This window comes from Lonchura striata, chromosome Z (assembly GCF_046129695.1).
Source record: "Lonchura striata isolate bLonStr1 chromosome Z, bLonStr1.mat, whole genome shotgun sequence".
Lineage (NCBI taxonomy): Eukaryota > Metazoa > Chordata > Aves > Passeriformes > Estrildidae > Lonchura > Lonchura striata.
Window position 1 is genome coordinate 3,676,667 of NC_134642.1, and position 17,496 is coordinate 3,694,162.

Here is a 17,496-nt window from a genome sequence, read left to right on the forward strand (position 1 = left end):
TTTCTCCAAGCCTTCCTCCACAGGTCTCCATGCCACTTCCCTTTGCAGGCTCCTGCAGGTCAGATTCTCAGAAAAGTTTGAGAAACCTGACAGCTTTCATTGAGCCTTGTCTGGCGCTGAGGAAACACAGAGGGAAAGAAACTGTAAGAGATGCTGCTGTACCTTTCATGCAACTTCTTCTTAACCCACTTTTTCCTTGCCAAGCAAGTTGTGAGTGAAAAGGGGGAGGTCCCACTCAGGGGCTGCTGTTTCTGGAAGCATGCAGTTTGCAAAGGGGAGACATGGAGGAGCTGAGGAAGCACTGATGGGCAGTGTCAGCACAGACAAGACAAAAGCACTCAGGCTTTTTAGGTCAGCTGGGGTATTGACAGAGGCAGGCTTCATTCTACCAGTGTCATCTGGGATGAGTGGGCTGTCCACCCTGCAACAGGGCGGAGTCTTCAGCTGGGCAGAGGGGCTCTGCTTCCCAAAGGCATCTTCATCCCTGAGGTGCTCATTCCACATGGATTCAGGAACTTGCAAGTGTCTTGAAGTTGTCCTCAGCTTCCTGACTAGCCCCACCAGCAAGGCTGCAAAGGAGCTGGGGAGTCAGCCTGAAGCTGTACCTCTACTGTACCAGCACTTCCCTGGGTTCCCCCATGCTGTCACAATGGTGAAAGCTCCTGTGGCTAAAGCAGCAGCAACTCCATATGGATGGGCAGCACTTGTCTGCACACTGTCCTCCCTTCCTTGTCCAGCAGTCTTCACTCCCATTCTTGCCCCCAGTGAGGGAAGATAGCACTTCCTACCTGTTCTGACTTGGTGCTTACTGTTTGCACCAGGAACACAGACTGTGCATGCCCAGCACAATCCTGTTGATCCTCCAGATGTGGCAGGAATGGGGGATGATGATGCAGCTCAGGGAGTTCATGGTCTAGCCTCCCTCCCAGATGAGTGCTCCTCCCCTGCTTGGAGGAGAAAGAAAAGAACATGGAACTGAGAAAGTTACACATTCAAAATTTAAATAGTTGAAGCATCCCTTGCCGAAGTCTATCCCTTTGTCACTCCACAGTAATTTCAAGGTCTTTTTGTAGTTGCCGGTGGGCTAGAGAGAGCTTCCCAAAGGCTTTTATTAAGGCAACAGCATTGCTACCACAGCCAGAAAGGAATGACATGCAAAGCTGTTGTTATTTAGTAGTATTGCTCTCAGTGCTTGGCCTCAGAGACATCAGGGGATTTTTTTTCTGGCTGGGGCACTCAGGAGTCACTCTCACAGCAACAGAGGTGATCTGGGAAGGAAAATTCCTTCATGAGGGACCTGGGCATTGATTCTATCCCTCCTAGGGTCTTTTTCTGTCATGACACCCACTGCAGCACTGATCTCCCTGGTGACCAGTCACAGGATCTGAGGGAATAAGGTAAACTTGTGTCAGGGGATGTTTAGGTTGGGTATCAGGAGATGGTTCGTCACCCAGAGGGTGGTTGGGCACTGAACAGGCTTTCCAGGGAAGCAGTCACAGCACCAAGTCTGACAGAGCTCAAGAAGCATTCAGACAACATTCTCAGGCACCTGGTGTGATTCTCTGGGATGGAGCTGTGCAGGGCCAGGAGCTCGGCTGGATGATCCTCGTGGGTCCCTTCTAACTCAGAACATTTTGTGTTTCTGTAATTACGCGAGGCCGATTCCTGGGGGCCTCAAGCAGAGCTCTGGGTGTTTGAGGCGTGGGGCTGGTTCGTGCTTTCCTGGGGGCCCGTTTGCGTGAACCCAGCGATAACCAAGAGCCCCGAGGATGTGTGGGGAGCCAAACGGAGGAGCGCACGCCTGGCGATGGGCTGGCTCAATTAGGATTAGCATCTCAATTAGCAGAGTCAGGATCACCCCAACCCAGCTCCCTGCTTAACCAGCCAAGTATTCATATCCTGCAGGGAATTGCTCGGGCGAAAGTCTCTGCCGCTGCCCCGGCTCCCGCCAGCAGAGGACATCCCGCCGCCGTCCCTCAGCGCCTCAGCAGCGCCGGCTGCCCGCGGAGCCGCCCCGCCTCGGGCCCCGCTCGGGCTGCCGCGGACAGCGGGGAGAGGCGGCGGGGAGGACGATCCGAGCGCCGGCGGGGCGGGTGATCCGCGGGACGGCGGGGCGGATCACCCCGGGAGCAGCCCGGGGAGGCGGAGGCCCCGCCGCAGCGGGCAGCGCGGAGGGGAGAGCGCCCGCTCGGAGCCGCCCTGAGGTGGCTCTGAGGGGACGGAGCCCGTGGGCCGGGCACGGAGAGAGGCAGGGACGGTGCAGGGACGCTGCCCCGCAAGGAGAGGGAGAGAGGAGTGTCTGAGGGTGGAAGAGAGGAAAAGGAGACAAGAAGTGGGGATAGAGAGAATGAAATAGGGACAAGGAAAGGAGGAGGAAGAGAAGGAGGAAGGGGAGAGGGCAATAAGGAAAGGAGGAGGAAGAGAAGGAGGAAGGGGAGAGGGCAATAAGGAAAGGAGGAGGAAGAGAAGGAGGAAGGGGAGAGGGCAATAAGGAAAGGAGGAGGAAGAGAAGGAGGAAGGGGAGAGGGCAATAAGGAAAGGAGGAGGAAGAGAAGGAGGAAGGGGAGAGGGCAATAAGGAAAGGAGGAGGAAGAGAAGGAGGAAGGGGAGAGGGCAATAAGGAAAGAAGTCTGGGGGCAGGGAAATGAAGGGCTAAGAAAATACACAAAAAGGATACAGAAACAAGCCTGGCAGTAGGAGGAAGAGAAATTGGGAAAGAGAGTGACAGAGTGGAAAAACAGAAAAGAGGGATGGAGAGCATGATGGAAGCACAACGGGAAAGCAGGAGGTGGACACCGGTACAGAGAAAGAAATGTAGAGATGGGAAATAGGACAGATAAAATCTGCAGTTCTCAAGGATGCATTTGAGCACATCTTGGCTGACTCTCTATCAGCAGGCCAGAGGCTGGCATTGCTCCCTCACCAGCCCCGGTGCTGCAGACCCAGCGCCCAGGGAGGGAAATCACCCTCTCAGCTGAGCTCTGGTATGGTGCCCTACACCTCTGTTCTTCTCCTCTTGCGTGGGAAAGTACAGAGCAGGGGCTGAAGAATCAGAGCCTGAACCCTTGGGGATGAGAGGCTACTGCAGGCCTGTCTGACAGGGCTGGTGCTTCTTGCACCTTGCTTTTGTTGTGCAGCTCTTTCCATGTGTCATTGGAGCATGCAGAGCTCAGGTCTCAGCTCCATTGTTACCTCAACCCACCCATCTGCTGCCTGCAAGAGTGGGGAGCTGTGAGATCCCTAGTTCATGCAGACCCTCCTGACATCATGTGCCTCCTTTTGCACCTACAAAAGGAGTGGACCCCTCCATAGCTCACTTCCTTGGCTTCCTCATCTCAGCATCCAGCAGAATTAGGATCACCTCTACCCATCTCCATCCTTAACCAGCCAAGTATTCATATCCGGCAGTACTTTCCTATCCTCCAGCATCCCCAGCCTCACCAGCAAGGTCACTTGGCCTGTGCATGTGTGGCCTGGTGTCATCCACGTTCCTTGGAGAAGAGCTGAAGCCACTGAGTGGTCTCTGCAGCTTGATATGCATGGTGATACCCTAGTCATGTAACTTCTGAACAATGCACTGTATCCACTCCAGCACTTGACACTTTGCCAGACTTCCCCAAATCACTCGTAACTCATCCAAACCATTCCTGAGATAAGTCATTTTCCAACACTTTCTGCATTACAAGGGCTCTCTTCATCCTCCTTTCTCCATCCTCTTGCTCAGCTGTTAAAAGTGTGAGTGTGGCCAGTTGTCCTTTATCTCTGTTTGCTCACAGGTGCTGTGTAAGTTTGGTTTGGAAGTCAAGTCAGTGCTAGGAGGGCTGACTGGGCAAACTCAGCAGCAAGCATGGTGAAAGGTGGCAGAAGAGCTGTCTCACCTGCAGACAAACCCATTCACAGAGGAAGGTTGCCCAGCTGAGTTGTACCATTGTGACCCAGAGGAGACAGCCCCAAGAAGAGGAGAAGCAAGTCACATAACTTCACAAGATCAGAACACAGTCTGAACCACTAGGTAGAGCTTTGACCTGGACCTTTTCTATAAGCCCCAGTCTGCAGCAGTCAATCCCAGGTTTCACAGGGAAATGGCAATGAGAGAAAATGTCTGCCTCCCAGCTCTTTGCTGGAAAATCCTGATTTTGGTATTCATGCCATCTGCTTCTGTAGGAGATGGGGACTCATACAAATGGAGCAATGAAAGCATCCAGAGCTGAGGAGCAGATATGCATCCTTACTATGGGATCTCAGCCAGAAGGGCCTGGTTTTATCTTCTCCGGGAAAGCTTTTTGCAGTGGCAGCACAGAGGAGGAGCACATCAGACTTGCACTATAATCTCGTTCTGGCTGTATCCTTCCTTAAAAACAGCCTGTGAGAGAAACACACCTCCAGGCCCATGCACTGTTGACAAAGTGAGCAGCAATCCCAACAAAGAACCTGGTTGCATCTCAGTAGTGCAATAAATTATATTTTCTGGACTCCATGGTGTATATTTGGTTGTCAGACATGCTCGTTTTTACCAGATGACATGGTTAAATGACTGTCTGTGGAACAAAGCAACCCAGGCATTTTGGAGAATTCACTTGTAGCCTGATTTTGAAATGTGGTTAAGAGCGGAGGAGTGCAGAAAAGGAGCTGGATTGCAAAGCCTCTGGATTCTGCCTGTCTGCATTTGCAGGCTCGATGTCGGATATTGCAGGACCAAGTCTCCTACTTGCAGAGAGCCATGATATAGGTAGATTTGCCATCCTTGTGAGATCAGTGACCTTCAGCCTGTGCCCCTATGAGTCATTTGCAAAATAGATCTCTCTGTTGAGGCAGCTGGTGCACTCAGGAGTCACTCTTGCAGCAGCAGAAATTATCTGGGAGGTGAAAACCCCATCTGGGGAGCAAGGAAGGTTTTATTCCTGAGGGATATGGGTATTACTTCCATCCATCCTTAGACAAGACAACAACTGTGGCCTCACTTTTCTAGCACAACAATTGCTGCTGCAGTGTCACTGAAAGGCAGTGAAGTGGTTTGTCATCCCCAGCTGTCTTCAGACCCCAGAGCACATGACAAGCATGGCCATGGAGCTGGACAACTGCTGTCCCATCTGCCTGGACAGCTGGGATGAGGCCAGCTATGGACTGCCATGGCTGCTCTGCTTGTTAAGTGTGTCTTCTGCCGTGGGCTGGAAGCAAGCCTGAGTGCCCCTTCTAAGAGAGGAGGGTGGCCTCCATTCTGTACTTGGTGTGGGGAGATGACATCTTTGAGGAGCATTTCATTCCACCCCACGGAGCACCATCAGACATGTCCCACCTGAGAGGAGGAGCTCCTGGGTACCCAGCTGCTCCCAGTCTGCACACTGTGGCCATCAGTGGGAGGACAGCCACATGCAGTGGCTGAAGGTGAGTATAGCAACTGGAGCTGCAATATGTGTGAAGTTGTACTTACTGATGAAAGATTTAATTTTTCAAGAAATTTAAGAAAAACCCAAATCTAGACCAAAAATAATGGACAAAACTATGCTCCATGTTGTTCTACTGTGGGGATGTGAGGGGAATAGAGAAGGAGATAAAGGAGAAGTTTTGGTGCAGGTGCCCCCAGTCAGTACAATTGTCTGCAAGAACAGGCATCTCTGTTGTTGGACAATATTTTTTCCTGATCTAGAGATGGGGCAACTGAGAGGTGTTTTAAAAACTTTTATTCCATTTTTAGTCTCACAAAAAGGGTGAGACAATATAGCTGTTATAATTCATGCCATCACAATCAGAAGCTGACTATTTCCTAATTACAATATACTAGAAGTGTTTCTTGGCCTATCAGCTTTTTGCCATGCCATGCTGTAGATTCCTGAAAGCAAATAATCTAAAACTACCCCTCATGGGTCCTACTACAATGCATATTTCATAGTTCTATTTCTCCGAAGTACCTAGTCTTATTTGCAAGGCCATCCTTTGAAACTTTTTTCTAGCTCCATTTCTCTCTCAACAATATCTTTCTATTCCATGGCATTTCTAAGGCAGCATTTCTTGTCTCAAAGTTTGCATATAGATGCACACTGTGTGGCCTTTCTGTCAGGCCCTGAGAACTCTCTACAGATCCATTTCCCACATTCTGCAATGGACTCTGCTCAAGTGATCTTCCCTGGAGGGAGCTGTGATCATCTATCAAACTCACATGAAGTCTGATACATGATCTCCTGAGCACTTAGCTGCCCCCAGTCTCCATTGCCCTGCAGCACCATCAGACCTGAGAGTAGGACCTCTTCTGCCCCTAGCTCCCACAGCACTGCAGTAGCCCTGCCATCAGCAATGTGGCCACTGCCCTGGGGTCAGTGAGCACCTCTGAGAGTGGGAGGACAGCCCCTCTATGGTCCCTGGCTTTGATGCCACCCAAGGGGGTCTCCCAGGCCAGCTTTCATGCAGTCCCAGCAGCAAGTCCCATTCTGTCCCCATTCCTACCCATGGGGAGCAAGAAGGGGCCTGGGAGAACCCAGAGGAGGCTGTGCCTGGGTGTTCCACTTAGAGCTGGTCAGTGAAAGCTCACTTGGAGCACCCCAGCAAGACTGCAAAGGGAGGGCCAGCAGCTCTGAGGACCCTTCCTGAACCCCCAGGAAGAGAGTCCACCATCCAGTGACAGGATGAGAGGGCATTAGGATACAGCTAAATCAGTCCAGGCTGCAGCTGGGGTATACACCAGCCCCTTGTGGTCTCAGCCTTCCAAATCTATTTAACATTTATTAAAAGAAAACAAAAGCATGAAAACTGCAGAAGATGTCTGAGTGTTACTAACTAATGCTGGTGGTGTTGCTCTCCCCACTTGCACTGTTTTCCTCCCCTTTCCTGTTTCTTTGACTACTGATTTCTCACGTGTTTCCTGAGCGTTATAAGTTTACATTTCTGCAGTTGATCCCAGGGCAGATGTTTCCAGCCAGGGGGTCTCCACGGTCAGCCCGTGCCCCACCACTTAACCTCACAAGTGCTCTTCCTCAGAGCACCCTATGCTCCACATCCCAGGGCTCCTACCAGCTTGCACTGCCCGCTGCAGCCTCGCTACGGCAGTCCCCAAATCCCTCCTCCTGCCCAGAGTCACGACTTACTGCTGCTCTCTGCATCAGTCCAGGGTTGTACCCTGTCAAGGCAGGAGCCCCAGGAAATTCAGCAAGGGGAAGTGCAAAGTCCTGTCCCTGCTTGCTGTGAAAGAGAAGTGGATGAGTGTTCAGAACAAATGAGAAAAGAAAGGCCCAAATGATGACTATAATTCATTCAAGACTTTGCCTCACCTTTGCTGGTAAATAAAACTGTGGAGAGGAAAGGTGTGTGTGAAATCCCACAGTGGACAGCTGGGGAAGAGGGCACTTGGAGCATCTCCCTACATCTGGTGGAAGTGTTTACATTAAGGTGTGCACCAAAAATGGACAGGAGATTGGCTATTTTCATGTTTTCAAACTTTTGCACTATTGAATCTTCCATGCCATCTCTGCTGGGAGAAAAGGCAGGTGTATGTGACAGGTGCTTGCTGCACGTTGCTCTGGCAGCTGGGAGAGAGCAGAGGGGGACACACACTAATCAATTTCACCGGGAAACAGCTCTAGAGGCACTCGAGTGCAAGCAGTGGAAACACTGCAGCCGCGCTGTCTCGAGTTAGGTACAATATGTGGAGATGTGGAGAGCGTCTCCGAGGCAGCACACTCCCCCTTCTTGCAGCACACAGACAGCTGTGTGCGAGGATCACTCGCATTTGCTCCTGACCAGGGAAAGGCTCAGTGTGCCGAGCAATGTGAGTCCAGAGGAATGTAACCTGTTCCTTTGTGTTTGGGTTTACTGACCAAGCACTGAGCTGACTTGGCTCCTGGGGACTGGAGAAGCACATGAGCAAATGCACTTTTCTCCCCTGGTGGGAAGCTGGTTTGATGCCTTATTACCGTAATTGCCAAATCCATCAGTCATTGCCGGCTGTCTTCAAGTCTTCATCCTCTTTCACCCTCTGCTCAGGAAGGAGAGACAGCTTATTTTGACAATGCTCACAGAAAAGTGCTTGGCATTTGTTTATTCTGCACTGTGTCTCTGGTCATCCTTGTTCTTCTCACTCTTTAAAGGTAAGCACATCTGTGTTTGTCCAGGGTTTTCTTTATTTTTGTTGTGGTTTGGGTTTTTTGTTTCTGTTGTTTTGATTTGTTGTTTGGGGTTTTTTTTTTTTATTATTTTTTTATCTTCTAAATGCTAGTTACATCCAACCCCAACTTTTATTTTCAGGAAATCTTGTATCTGCTTGTATTTTGAACTTCATTAGAGCCCCGTGCTGGTTTAACTGACTTTTGTAATCAGTTTGGGTAAGTTTATGGATCTTACAGTGCTGGGCACATTTTTTTAAGAAGCATGTGTGCTTGTTTTTGTGTGGGCTTTTTTTATTATTTTTTATTAAAGGTGACTAATTTTAACTTCCATAAATTAATTGAAATGGTTGTCTTTCAAAATAAATATGTTCTTGCTTTCCTTAAAAATGTAATCTTCCCATGGTTTTTTGACAACAGGAGATTATAACTTTGGGCTGGGCAGAATGATTTGAGCACCCTGTAGGTGTGTGAGTGCAATGGAGTTCTACAGAGAAATACAAGCAGAAGCATAACTGTTTATTTTCTCTGCATCATGTAGAAAGATTAAATCTGCATTTACTAATTATGGTTTGTTTTTATTAAACATACTATTAGTATATTTAATACAAAACATTTAAGAAAGAGATTATATATATAGCTGGAAATAATAGGAAGAATAATGGGCTTCTGTAGTCTAAGGTGTCAGCTCTGACTAAGCTATCTTCAGAAGTTTCAGCATGGTGCTAACAAAAATAGGGGCTGTGTGATTATTTAAAAATATTCAGGTTAGCAAGGATGACAATAAAAGTGTTTTTAAGTAAGAATGTTGAAATAGCCATAGTAATGAAAGATAGACAGTATTCTACACAAAATGTGCTTTTATGGCTCCCTTTCAGCTGAAACATAAATACCTGCATCAATCAAAAATTCTAAAACTGAGTATTCTAGGTGTGAAGGACCATATCTTGTTTCTGACAATTTATATATAAAGCAGGATTGTTGTTTTAGAGCAGAGAAAGTTGTCTACCTATTTCAGAAGTGCAAGGGCACTGGAAACTTGCATAAATATGGTGTTGCACTGGATAATTCTTGCCGTATAGATAATTCCTCATTAGTTCATCTGAGGCTGTAAAACATCTGGGCATTTCATTTTTACAGATTCACATTTCATCTGCCTAATGTAGTAACGGTGCTGAAGAAAAATGTTTCCCCAGCTTGCTAAATTAAGAACTTTGCTATCTTCAAGACATTTTTGTGCTACTGTAGGAGCTGAACTAACAGGCATATAGCATCTAGTTATGAGATAAGTAATTTTGTGGACATTCCCATTTTGAGAAGTTGTGTGTCATGTAAATCCTGCCTTTTAAATAATAAGAAATCACTAATTCATCAGGGGATGCCTAGTTTCTTTCAGCAGCACATGAAGACAAACTGCTTTTAAAAATAATTCAGAGAATTTTTTGTTAGGTGATTGTACCAACAGCTTACAAGTATGCACTTTTACAGAAAAATGCTAAAGCAGAATAAAATTAATCCTGATAAAGTTGGTCTGTAACTGACTTCTGCTTTACACATTTTTTTTTTTTAAATTAAAAAAAAAGGGAAAAAAACACCAGAAAGACCTGGGAATTGAGCAGCTGGGGCAGAAGAGAAATAAGTCAAAATGATATTAGCGTGTTATCAGTAGTAGAGTTTTTTAACAGTAAATCCAGATGAACTCCCCCCTGGGTTCCTTAGTTTCTCCACATGGAAGTCACGGTGAATTGAAATCATAGCTAACGTCACTCTCACATAGCACTGAGTTGTTTCAACATTGTTCATAGCAATTTATCAAGTCCTGGAAACTCCTGTAGGGCTGTTTGACAGGAAAGTTGTCACAAGAACTAGATAAAAACCAAACACAAACAATACATGAAGAACTCAATTTTTTTTCCAGTTCTTTCCTCAACTGTCTGCTTCAACCTGACTTTATTCACAATAATGCTAAGACCCCCAGTAGTCATGTCATGTAAGCTAGGTCATTGCAGCCCTCCTTCTCGAAAGGCTGATGATCCTTTTTTTTGAGACATGAGTCTAAGGAAAAATCAGGAAACTGGTTTTCAACCTTCCTATATCCCAGGTGAATACTCTCAGGGTCAGATATCCCTTCCAAGCCAGCAGCAATCCTTGAAGGAGCATCCAGAATGTAGAAGGACCCAGTGAGTCTCAGCAGCCACCTAATAATATTGGATGGAGGGACTTGAAAAACCTGGTCCAGGGATTGATTGGAAAGGAGAAATCAGACCCATTCCTGCTCAGTTTTTGGAGTATGGTACAGTCTGAGAGATAGGATGCAGAGAACTGTGCAAGGACATTCTGAGAAATATGTCACAGTGACCACAAAGACACATAGCCTCTCTGAGGAGTTACCTGCAGCTCAGAGCATGGGCACATACAGGGTTTGAACACCCAGGGAAGTCAACATGCACTTGGCTTGTCTCCAGTCAAACCATGTATTCTTATTACTGTGCCTTTATATCCTTTTTTATTTCTTGAGTGAGACCATTAGAGTGCCCACATGCCACACAGAGCAGAGTCAAACCTCTTGGTTTCTTTGCTCTATACAGACTGCCATCAGGGTCATATATGGGCAAGGAGCTTTGAAAAGTCCAACAAAGGCAAAGGCAAGCTGAGGACAACAACCTTTCTCTGCAATCTGGTGGGAATGTAAGTGCTCAGCTGTATAGGACAAATCCTATGGCAGGGGATGCTGCAAGTGAGCTAACCAGCTCAGTGATGTAAATGATCAAGTAATTCAGCCTGACTTGGTGTAGCCAGCTGCTGCAAAGCAGCTTTTCTTTGGCTGACTCACAATACAGATTTGAATTGCAGTGCTACACCCCATTTCATGCTTTTTCACACCTTTGCTTATTTCAACGGGGTCTAAGTGATCACATCAGAACAGAACTGATGACCTCTTGGAGCAAATCCTCACAAATTTCTTGGTTCTCCCTCCATGCAAGCAGGTACTGTTTCTACAACAGCAGAAGCATTGGCTCAGAAGATAGCCTCAGGAGACCAGATTCCACTGCCAAGCTACAATTTCTCTAATGTGAGCTGATTAGACAGAGGTGACATGAGTTTAGAGATCTATGTAGTAGGAAGAACGAATAATGATACTTAAATACCTATATATGGAGTCTAAACTTCAGGCCTCAGCTGTTTAGGCCTGATAGAACTGCAATGATGTGTTTTAATCAAACTTATTTACTCCAAAGAGACACAGTTGAACAGATAAAAGAATTCCTGTGCCTTAAGAGAGTACATTGTAATATCATTGATAATTTAGGTGGTTGATGAAGTTGCTGTGTTTTTACATCTCATAGCTGTTATCAGAGTAGAACCAGGTGTGAAAGTTAAATAATTTAGAATCTTTCATACCCTTAATTAGAGGTCTGAAGGTTGTATTCACCTTAGCTCTCCGCATTCTCTATATTGATGCAGTTCATATCATCACACAGTTTCAAAGATAACAATGCAGCTGATACACATTTGAAATAGAAAATATATGAGCTAGGCTTAGCCTGTACTAGTAGCTCTTTTCTTCCATATTGATGGCATAAGAAGATGCCACACATGCAACTTGCAGACATGGGAAATTGCTGTCAGATCCCTGCCATTACTTTAATATCTAATAGCACAGACAACAGGGCTGATCACTCTGAATGCTGAGAGCGTGCTAAGGCATCGCATATGCATGGAGCCAAGGGAATAAATGTACTTGTCCATGGCACCTGCACATATGCTCTGTGATCAGAGCACTAATGCCATTGATATCTGTCAATACATTTAAGACAGGCAGGCAGAGTCCTAAGCAAACCCCTATTTGCTCTGCATTAAGTAATCTGCTACAGTAATTTGCTGTCCATGCTTGCTTCTTGAGGTTGACTTTATAGTTCAATGAACCAGACCTTGTGTTCAGTCAGTAATCTTCTATGTGCATTCACTGGCACAGCTCTAAGGCTGATCTGTATTATCATAGGCACAGCTGCGACTGTGGAGCTGGCCCAAGCTTCTCAGAAGTTGCCAGGCTCCAGGAAAGTTGGAGGTATTTCTATGCACATTTGTGGTGGTTATCTGAGCTAAAGCTTGTGTTAATTCTTCTCAAATATCACTGGAAAAAGTGGGCAAATCCAGAAAAAGCAACTGAGTCACGACATCACCAGTGCCTATTGTTACATGCACCTATTGGTGTAGCAGTCTTGCATGTTGGGAGGGGTCCAGAGGCAGATACAATGCATGAGAAAGCATCCATCTGATCTTTGGGATAATGCCAGATGGTACCTTGGGTCCCCTCAGCCTTGCTTCAACTCGTAGAGTTTTCTGATGGTCTCAGAGCAGAAGTTCTTGTTCCAGGCAGAGGATTCATCTCTTAAAGGCAGCTTCAGAACTCTTTTTTCTCTCTGGTTTATTTTCCTAAGGCATGTGGAAAAGAACATGAGTTAGTGATGGTGGTAGCATATACAATTTCATTTGTATGTGACAAGCAAGGAGGGAAATATAGTCTCTTCAGCTCTAGCGTGTGATTAAAGTAGATGAAAACCCTTTGCATCAGTCCTGACATGGTTGTTTGAAGATGTCTACTGCCTAAAGATCCTACATAAACTAATTAAGAAAGAGATCAAACCTGACTGAGACAGGCGGGGCTAGAACTGGCAATCAGTATCAACCCAGGAAATGAGAGACAGACAGGAGTTTATTGCTGTTTTAGAACACAGTCCTGAGACAATATGTGTTGAAGAAAGATTTTTGGTTATCAAATACTTTCTTCATTGAGCAAAATCTGGTGAGAAGGCTGAAACCTGAACCAGATGGAGTGTTTGGAAGTAAGAATCTCCCCACCTAGGGCTTGCAATTAAGTCAGTAAAATCAAATGGAAGGGGAACCTGTAGTCAACATGAGTACTTAGGCATGTAAACAGTGTGGTGCAGGTGTTTCTGTCTTGCCCTGCTATCAATTGGCTTTGCTCAATTAGAAAATCTGTGGTTAATGGAGTGCTGAAACAAATGCCTGCAAACCTTATCACCATTCAGAAATGGATATTTTCAACACTTTTGCATTCCATAGGGTTGAAGAGAAAACCACAGCCCTCATTTCCATTCTTAATGCGCTGTAGATTTGGGCAGAAAAAATACTTAGAAGAAACAGGCAGGCTTGAGAGATCTTGTTTCTTACTGAGAGCTCAAAGAGGCTGAAGTCAATTGGCAGACTGGACTAAGACAGTACACTGTGTTACCTGAAGTTCAGCTGTGGTTACATGGAAAAACATCACTGATCACTTAGATCTTCACCATACCAAGGGAAAAAATTAAGTTCTAAATTGGAAAAGTTTTGTCTGTGGCAGCTGAGGGTAGAGAGTGTCTGATCTATACAGGTTCATATAGTGATAGAATAATTTGGCTTGAAGGGACCTTCAGAGGTTGTCCAGTCCAACCCTTCTTCCCTATTGGGTTGTTATCTGATGAGTCAAGCTGCAAACATTTTCAAGGACAGTGCTGTTCCTTATGCATGGTAACCTTGAGGAAAAAAAGAGCTCTCTTAGTACTGTGGGAATTCCCCACCATGTACCTTTATCTTAATGGTCCTGTCCCTATGCATCTCCCAGGAGAACCTGGCTTCTTCATGATGGAGCCCTTCCTCATGGATACTGAAGGCAGCCAAAAGAACTCACCCTTGTTTTTTCATCTCCAAGCAGATCAAAGGCATATGTCTTTAATCCATCTGCTGTGTTATAGCAGCCTGTTTGTGGCCTCCACTCCGCTCACTCCAAGGGATCAGTGCTGCCCTATGGAGGCTTTGTGACACAGAACTAACTGTGTGTCATGAAGTGGGACTCACTGAGTGCAGGCTGGCTGTAGAGAATGATGCTGCTTAATGTTCTCATCACATCTGAGTCAGTGCATTTGGGAAAAACCAAAAGTAGGAAGTCATATAATCATGCAGATAATACTATACATAATTCTTAGCCATCTTGTGGGTTTTTTTGAAGATCCTGCAGAAGTAATAAGGCAATTGATGGAGTACTTTCCCTTTAATATTTTGTCAGGTAGGTAGTCAGCAAACTGAAATCCAGCTTGAGCAATTGTAACAATGGGAAGAAGAGACCAAAACTTAAATAAAAAGTTGCCAGATAGTTTGCAGTTCTCACTGTTTCAAGTGGCAAATGGGCAGAAACTTTGGATTAAACCTGTTCATGTTCAGGCTTCACACACAATCCATAAATGGCAACTGGGCATCTACGGGGGCTCCAAGCAAAAGCTTTGCCTTTCTGTTATAAGCAAACAGCTATCCTGTAGCATACTCTCTGCAGTAACATTTTGTTCAAGGTCTAAGACTTCTATTATCATTTCCAAAGATATTAGGGTCACCCATTATAATTTAAATTTATTGGATTGGTATCTCAGTTCAAGCACTTCAGTTTTATGTGTTGCTGGATGATATGAAAGAGGGAGCAGCAGGGTACAGAGAAGGTAGATCTAAGGGAAACCAGTCTGTGGATAAGGAGAAGAGACATTCTTCTCCAGAGGAGGCCTCTGTCAAGTGGGCAAATTACTTAAACTTTGGGTCAAAATGCTCTAGCAGTCTCAGGAATTCTTTTCTGATGAATACAAGAGGGCAGCCTAGACAGGATCATTTTCTGACTTTCAGGCTTGCTCTGGTCTGGCTCAGAGACCAAGCATCCCACATTTGCGGCTTTGCTACTGTATTACAGGATGGCAATCATGCTCCCTCTAGATGCACAGGGCACCAGTTTTGTTTTAATTTTGTTTTTCTGCACCAGCATCATTCAGGAGCAGTAGACTGCAGTTACTAAAGCTTAAAAGCAACAGAGTTAAGACAGGACAAAAACCACGCTCCCCAGATTGTCATTCTCTAGAAGTGCCTCAATTTCACTGTGATTCATTTCTGCTCTTAGCCAGGATGAGTGACGTAGCCAATGCAGGTTTGGCTGGCAGGGTGCAGCAGGGAGAGACCAATATTTCTTATAACCACTAACAAAACCAGGACCTGAGCCATGTACCTAAGGAAAAGACAATAGCATCTAGTGTTCTAAAAGCAGATCAACCAAAACTCAGCTGTCACTGAGATCCTGATACCTTTAAAGTCTGGATAAAAAAAAAAAAAAATCAAACAACAAAATAGATGTAAGGTTTTAAGCCATTTGGTATGCATATAAGCAAGTCTGGACTGAGTCAGCCAAAGCATAGTACATACAGTTTCAAGTGTCTTAAGTCAGATCTCCACAAACCATGTTTGATTGGTCACAAGTCCAGTTTGCTCAGATCAAGTCATTTACTTCATCAAGACATTATTAGAAGCAGCTTTTCTCTTCAATGTAAAATAAATTAAGACTCCTTGCTGAGAATTTTCACGCCATTATTTACAGTTCCCTTTGTCTTTGAAGACCTCAACCATCAAAGCCTCAGACTTCTTCCCCTTAGAAAAAATACCTTGATAGCAGCTAGTTCTGCTGTCAAGACCTCCAAACTATCAGCAGCTGATTGGCAGCACATCTCACACAGGCAGCAAGTTTTGCCTGATTTAGTGAAAGCTCATTGGTGCTGCCTAAAACAGGGCTGAGTCTTATCTACAGGTGTGTTATGAAAGTTCTACTCCCCAGGTGCAAAACTGTTTCAGATTTAGGAAACATTTAGAAAATGTATCTCCATGCTTCCCAGTTCACATACTAAGCACTGAACAAATTAGGAATCATTCAAGGTGCAGTCAAAATTTTCATCAGACTAACCCTCATCCCTTTCAGAGGGCTCTTACACTATGTTTCTCATTATCCATCGTTTGACTTCTGGAATTGTAAAGACAAACTCGGAGTTTTCTTTGCCTTCTCAGATCCGTGTTCACTGAGGACATTTGTGTCTTGCCTGTGCCTTGCAGCCAGTGGAGCTCTCACTTCGTTCATGGGCAACAGCTGTGACTTGAGTGATGAGAGAAAAAGGCAGAAGCCATCTCTAGCCTTGCCTATTTCATCCTCAATGCCTTTGCTGCTTAGCTTTGCTGTGCAAGGACAGGTGGCAGGCTGGCAAGGCAAAAAGTTCATAGTTTGGGAAACCAGCTGTCTCTGAGATCATAACCAGCTGATGAGCACTGCAGAAGGAAAAATGGAAAGAAGCATTGCAACATCTCTGAGTACACTGAGCAGTTCCTTTTCACAGTATTATTGTCTGTATCATTTCCACTCCAGCCTGTCTTCTGCATTGCCCAGAGGAGTTAAACCATATTACCACTGCTTCACCAATAACACACTGAGGCAATGGTTTAGAGCAAGATCTCTCCCTCATCTTTAAATCACCAAAAAGGGAAGCTATTTTTTCCTATTAAAGACATGCGTGTGACTAAGGAATAGCTCTTGGAATCTTTGCTCTCTTCACATCTTGGGACAAAATTATTATGTTTCTCTTCCTGGGAAGTTAGTATATCTCAGTGTATAAACTGGGGGAAACTGACCAGAAGAGGCTGATTGCTGCCCAGGGGTGGGCTGGGCACAGATCAATGAGTGGCAAGCAATTGTGTTGTGCATAATTTCTCATCTTTTGGTTTTATTTCTGTCTCTCTTTTTGTTGTCTCCCTTTTCATTATTATTATTATGTTTAATTACATTTTATTATTAATATGTTTCACTAATATTATTGTAATTTTTTTTCTCGTTTACAATCTCCCCTCCCTTGAGACTGCATGGTACTCAGTTGTAGTGTGAGGTTAAACAACAACATCATTGCAGGCTCCATCACTGCTATTGTCTGTATTGGGTTTAGGAAAAAGAACTCCTCTTACCTATTCAGCCATTAGACTAATAGAACTCCTCAGCCTAATCACACTTGCCTATGTGTCTCCACAGAAATCATTATTACATCTGTCAGTTCACTTATGACTTTCCCAGATCTGAGCTCTTCACATGTGCCTGGCATGGTGTAGAGTGGGCTTTTGATGGGGAGGTACAGACTGACTTGTCCCTTTTCAGAGCCATCTGTTAATGCATAATGTCCATTATGCCATGGCTGCTGCATTGATGGCACTTAGAGGGTGAAGCTCATAGTGCTTTCCCAAGAAAGGCTTTCCCTGGGTAAACTTCTCTGGGTGCTGAAACGTGCAGAGATGAAGGGATGTGACAAGATGCTCTGCAAGCCAGTGGAAGCAGGGAGTACAGAAGGCCAATACAATGCACTGATGACCATAGCACTAGTATCTTGCTTTTAGCTTATGGTTTTGTTTCTTTCCTTTGGCTTCTCTTACTACTTCTCTCCAGAAATCCCAGGAGGGCTGGCAAGAGTTGCTTCCAGACAGCCACAGCACTCTGTAATGTGTAGCATGTCTTCCTCACTGCTCCAGATTCCTCCTCTGCTCCTTGTGCATCTAGTATTGTAGA

At 45.4% G+C, this 17,496-nt stretch overlaps 1 protein-coding gene across 1 annotated transcript in view; it reads left to right on the forward strand.

Moving 5' to 3' along the window:
• The first annotated feature begins 7,716 nt into the window (after nt 1-7,716).
• Nucleotides 7,717-17,496, forward strand: part of LOC110472313 (neuronal acetylcholine receptor subunit alpha-7) — a 55,868-nt gene continuing 46,088 nt past the window's right edge. Inside the window, exon 1 of the mRNA XM_077790282.1 lies at nt 7,717-8,078. Within this exon, the coding sequence (XP_077646408.1) occupies nt 8,000-8,078 (79 nt within the window). The 5' untranslated portion in view covers nt 7,717-7,999. The remainder of the gene's footprint in view (nt 8,079-17,496) is intronic.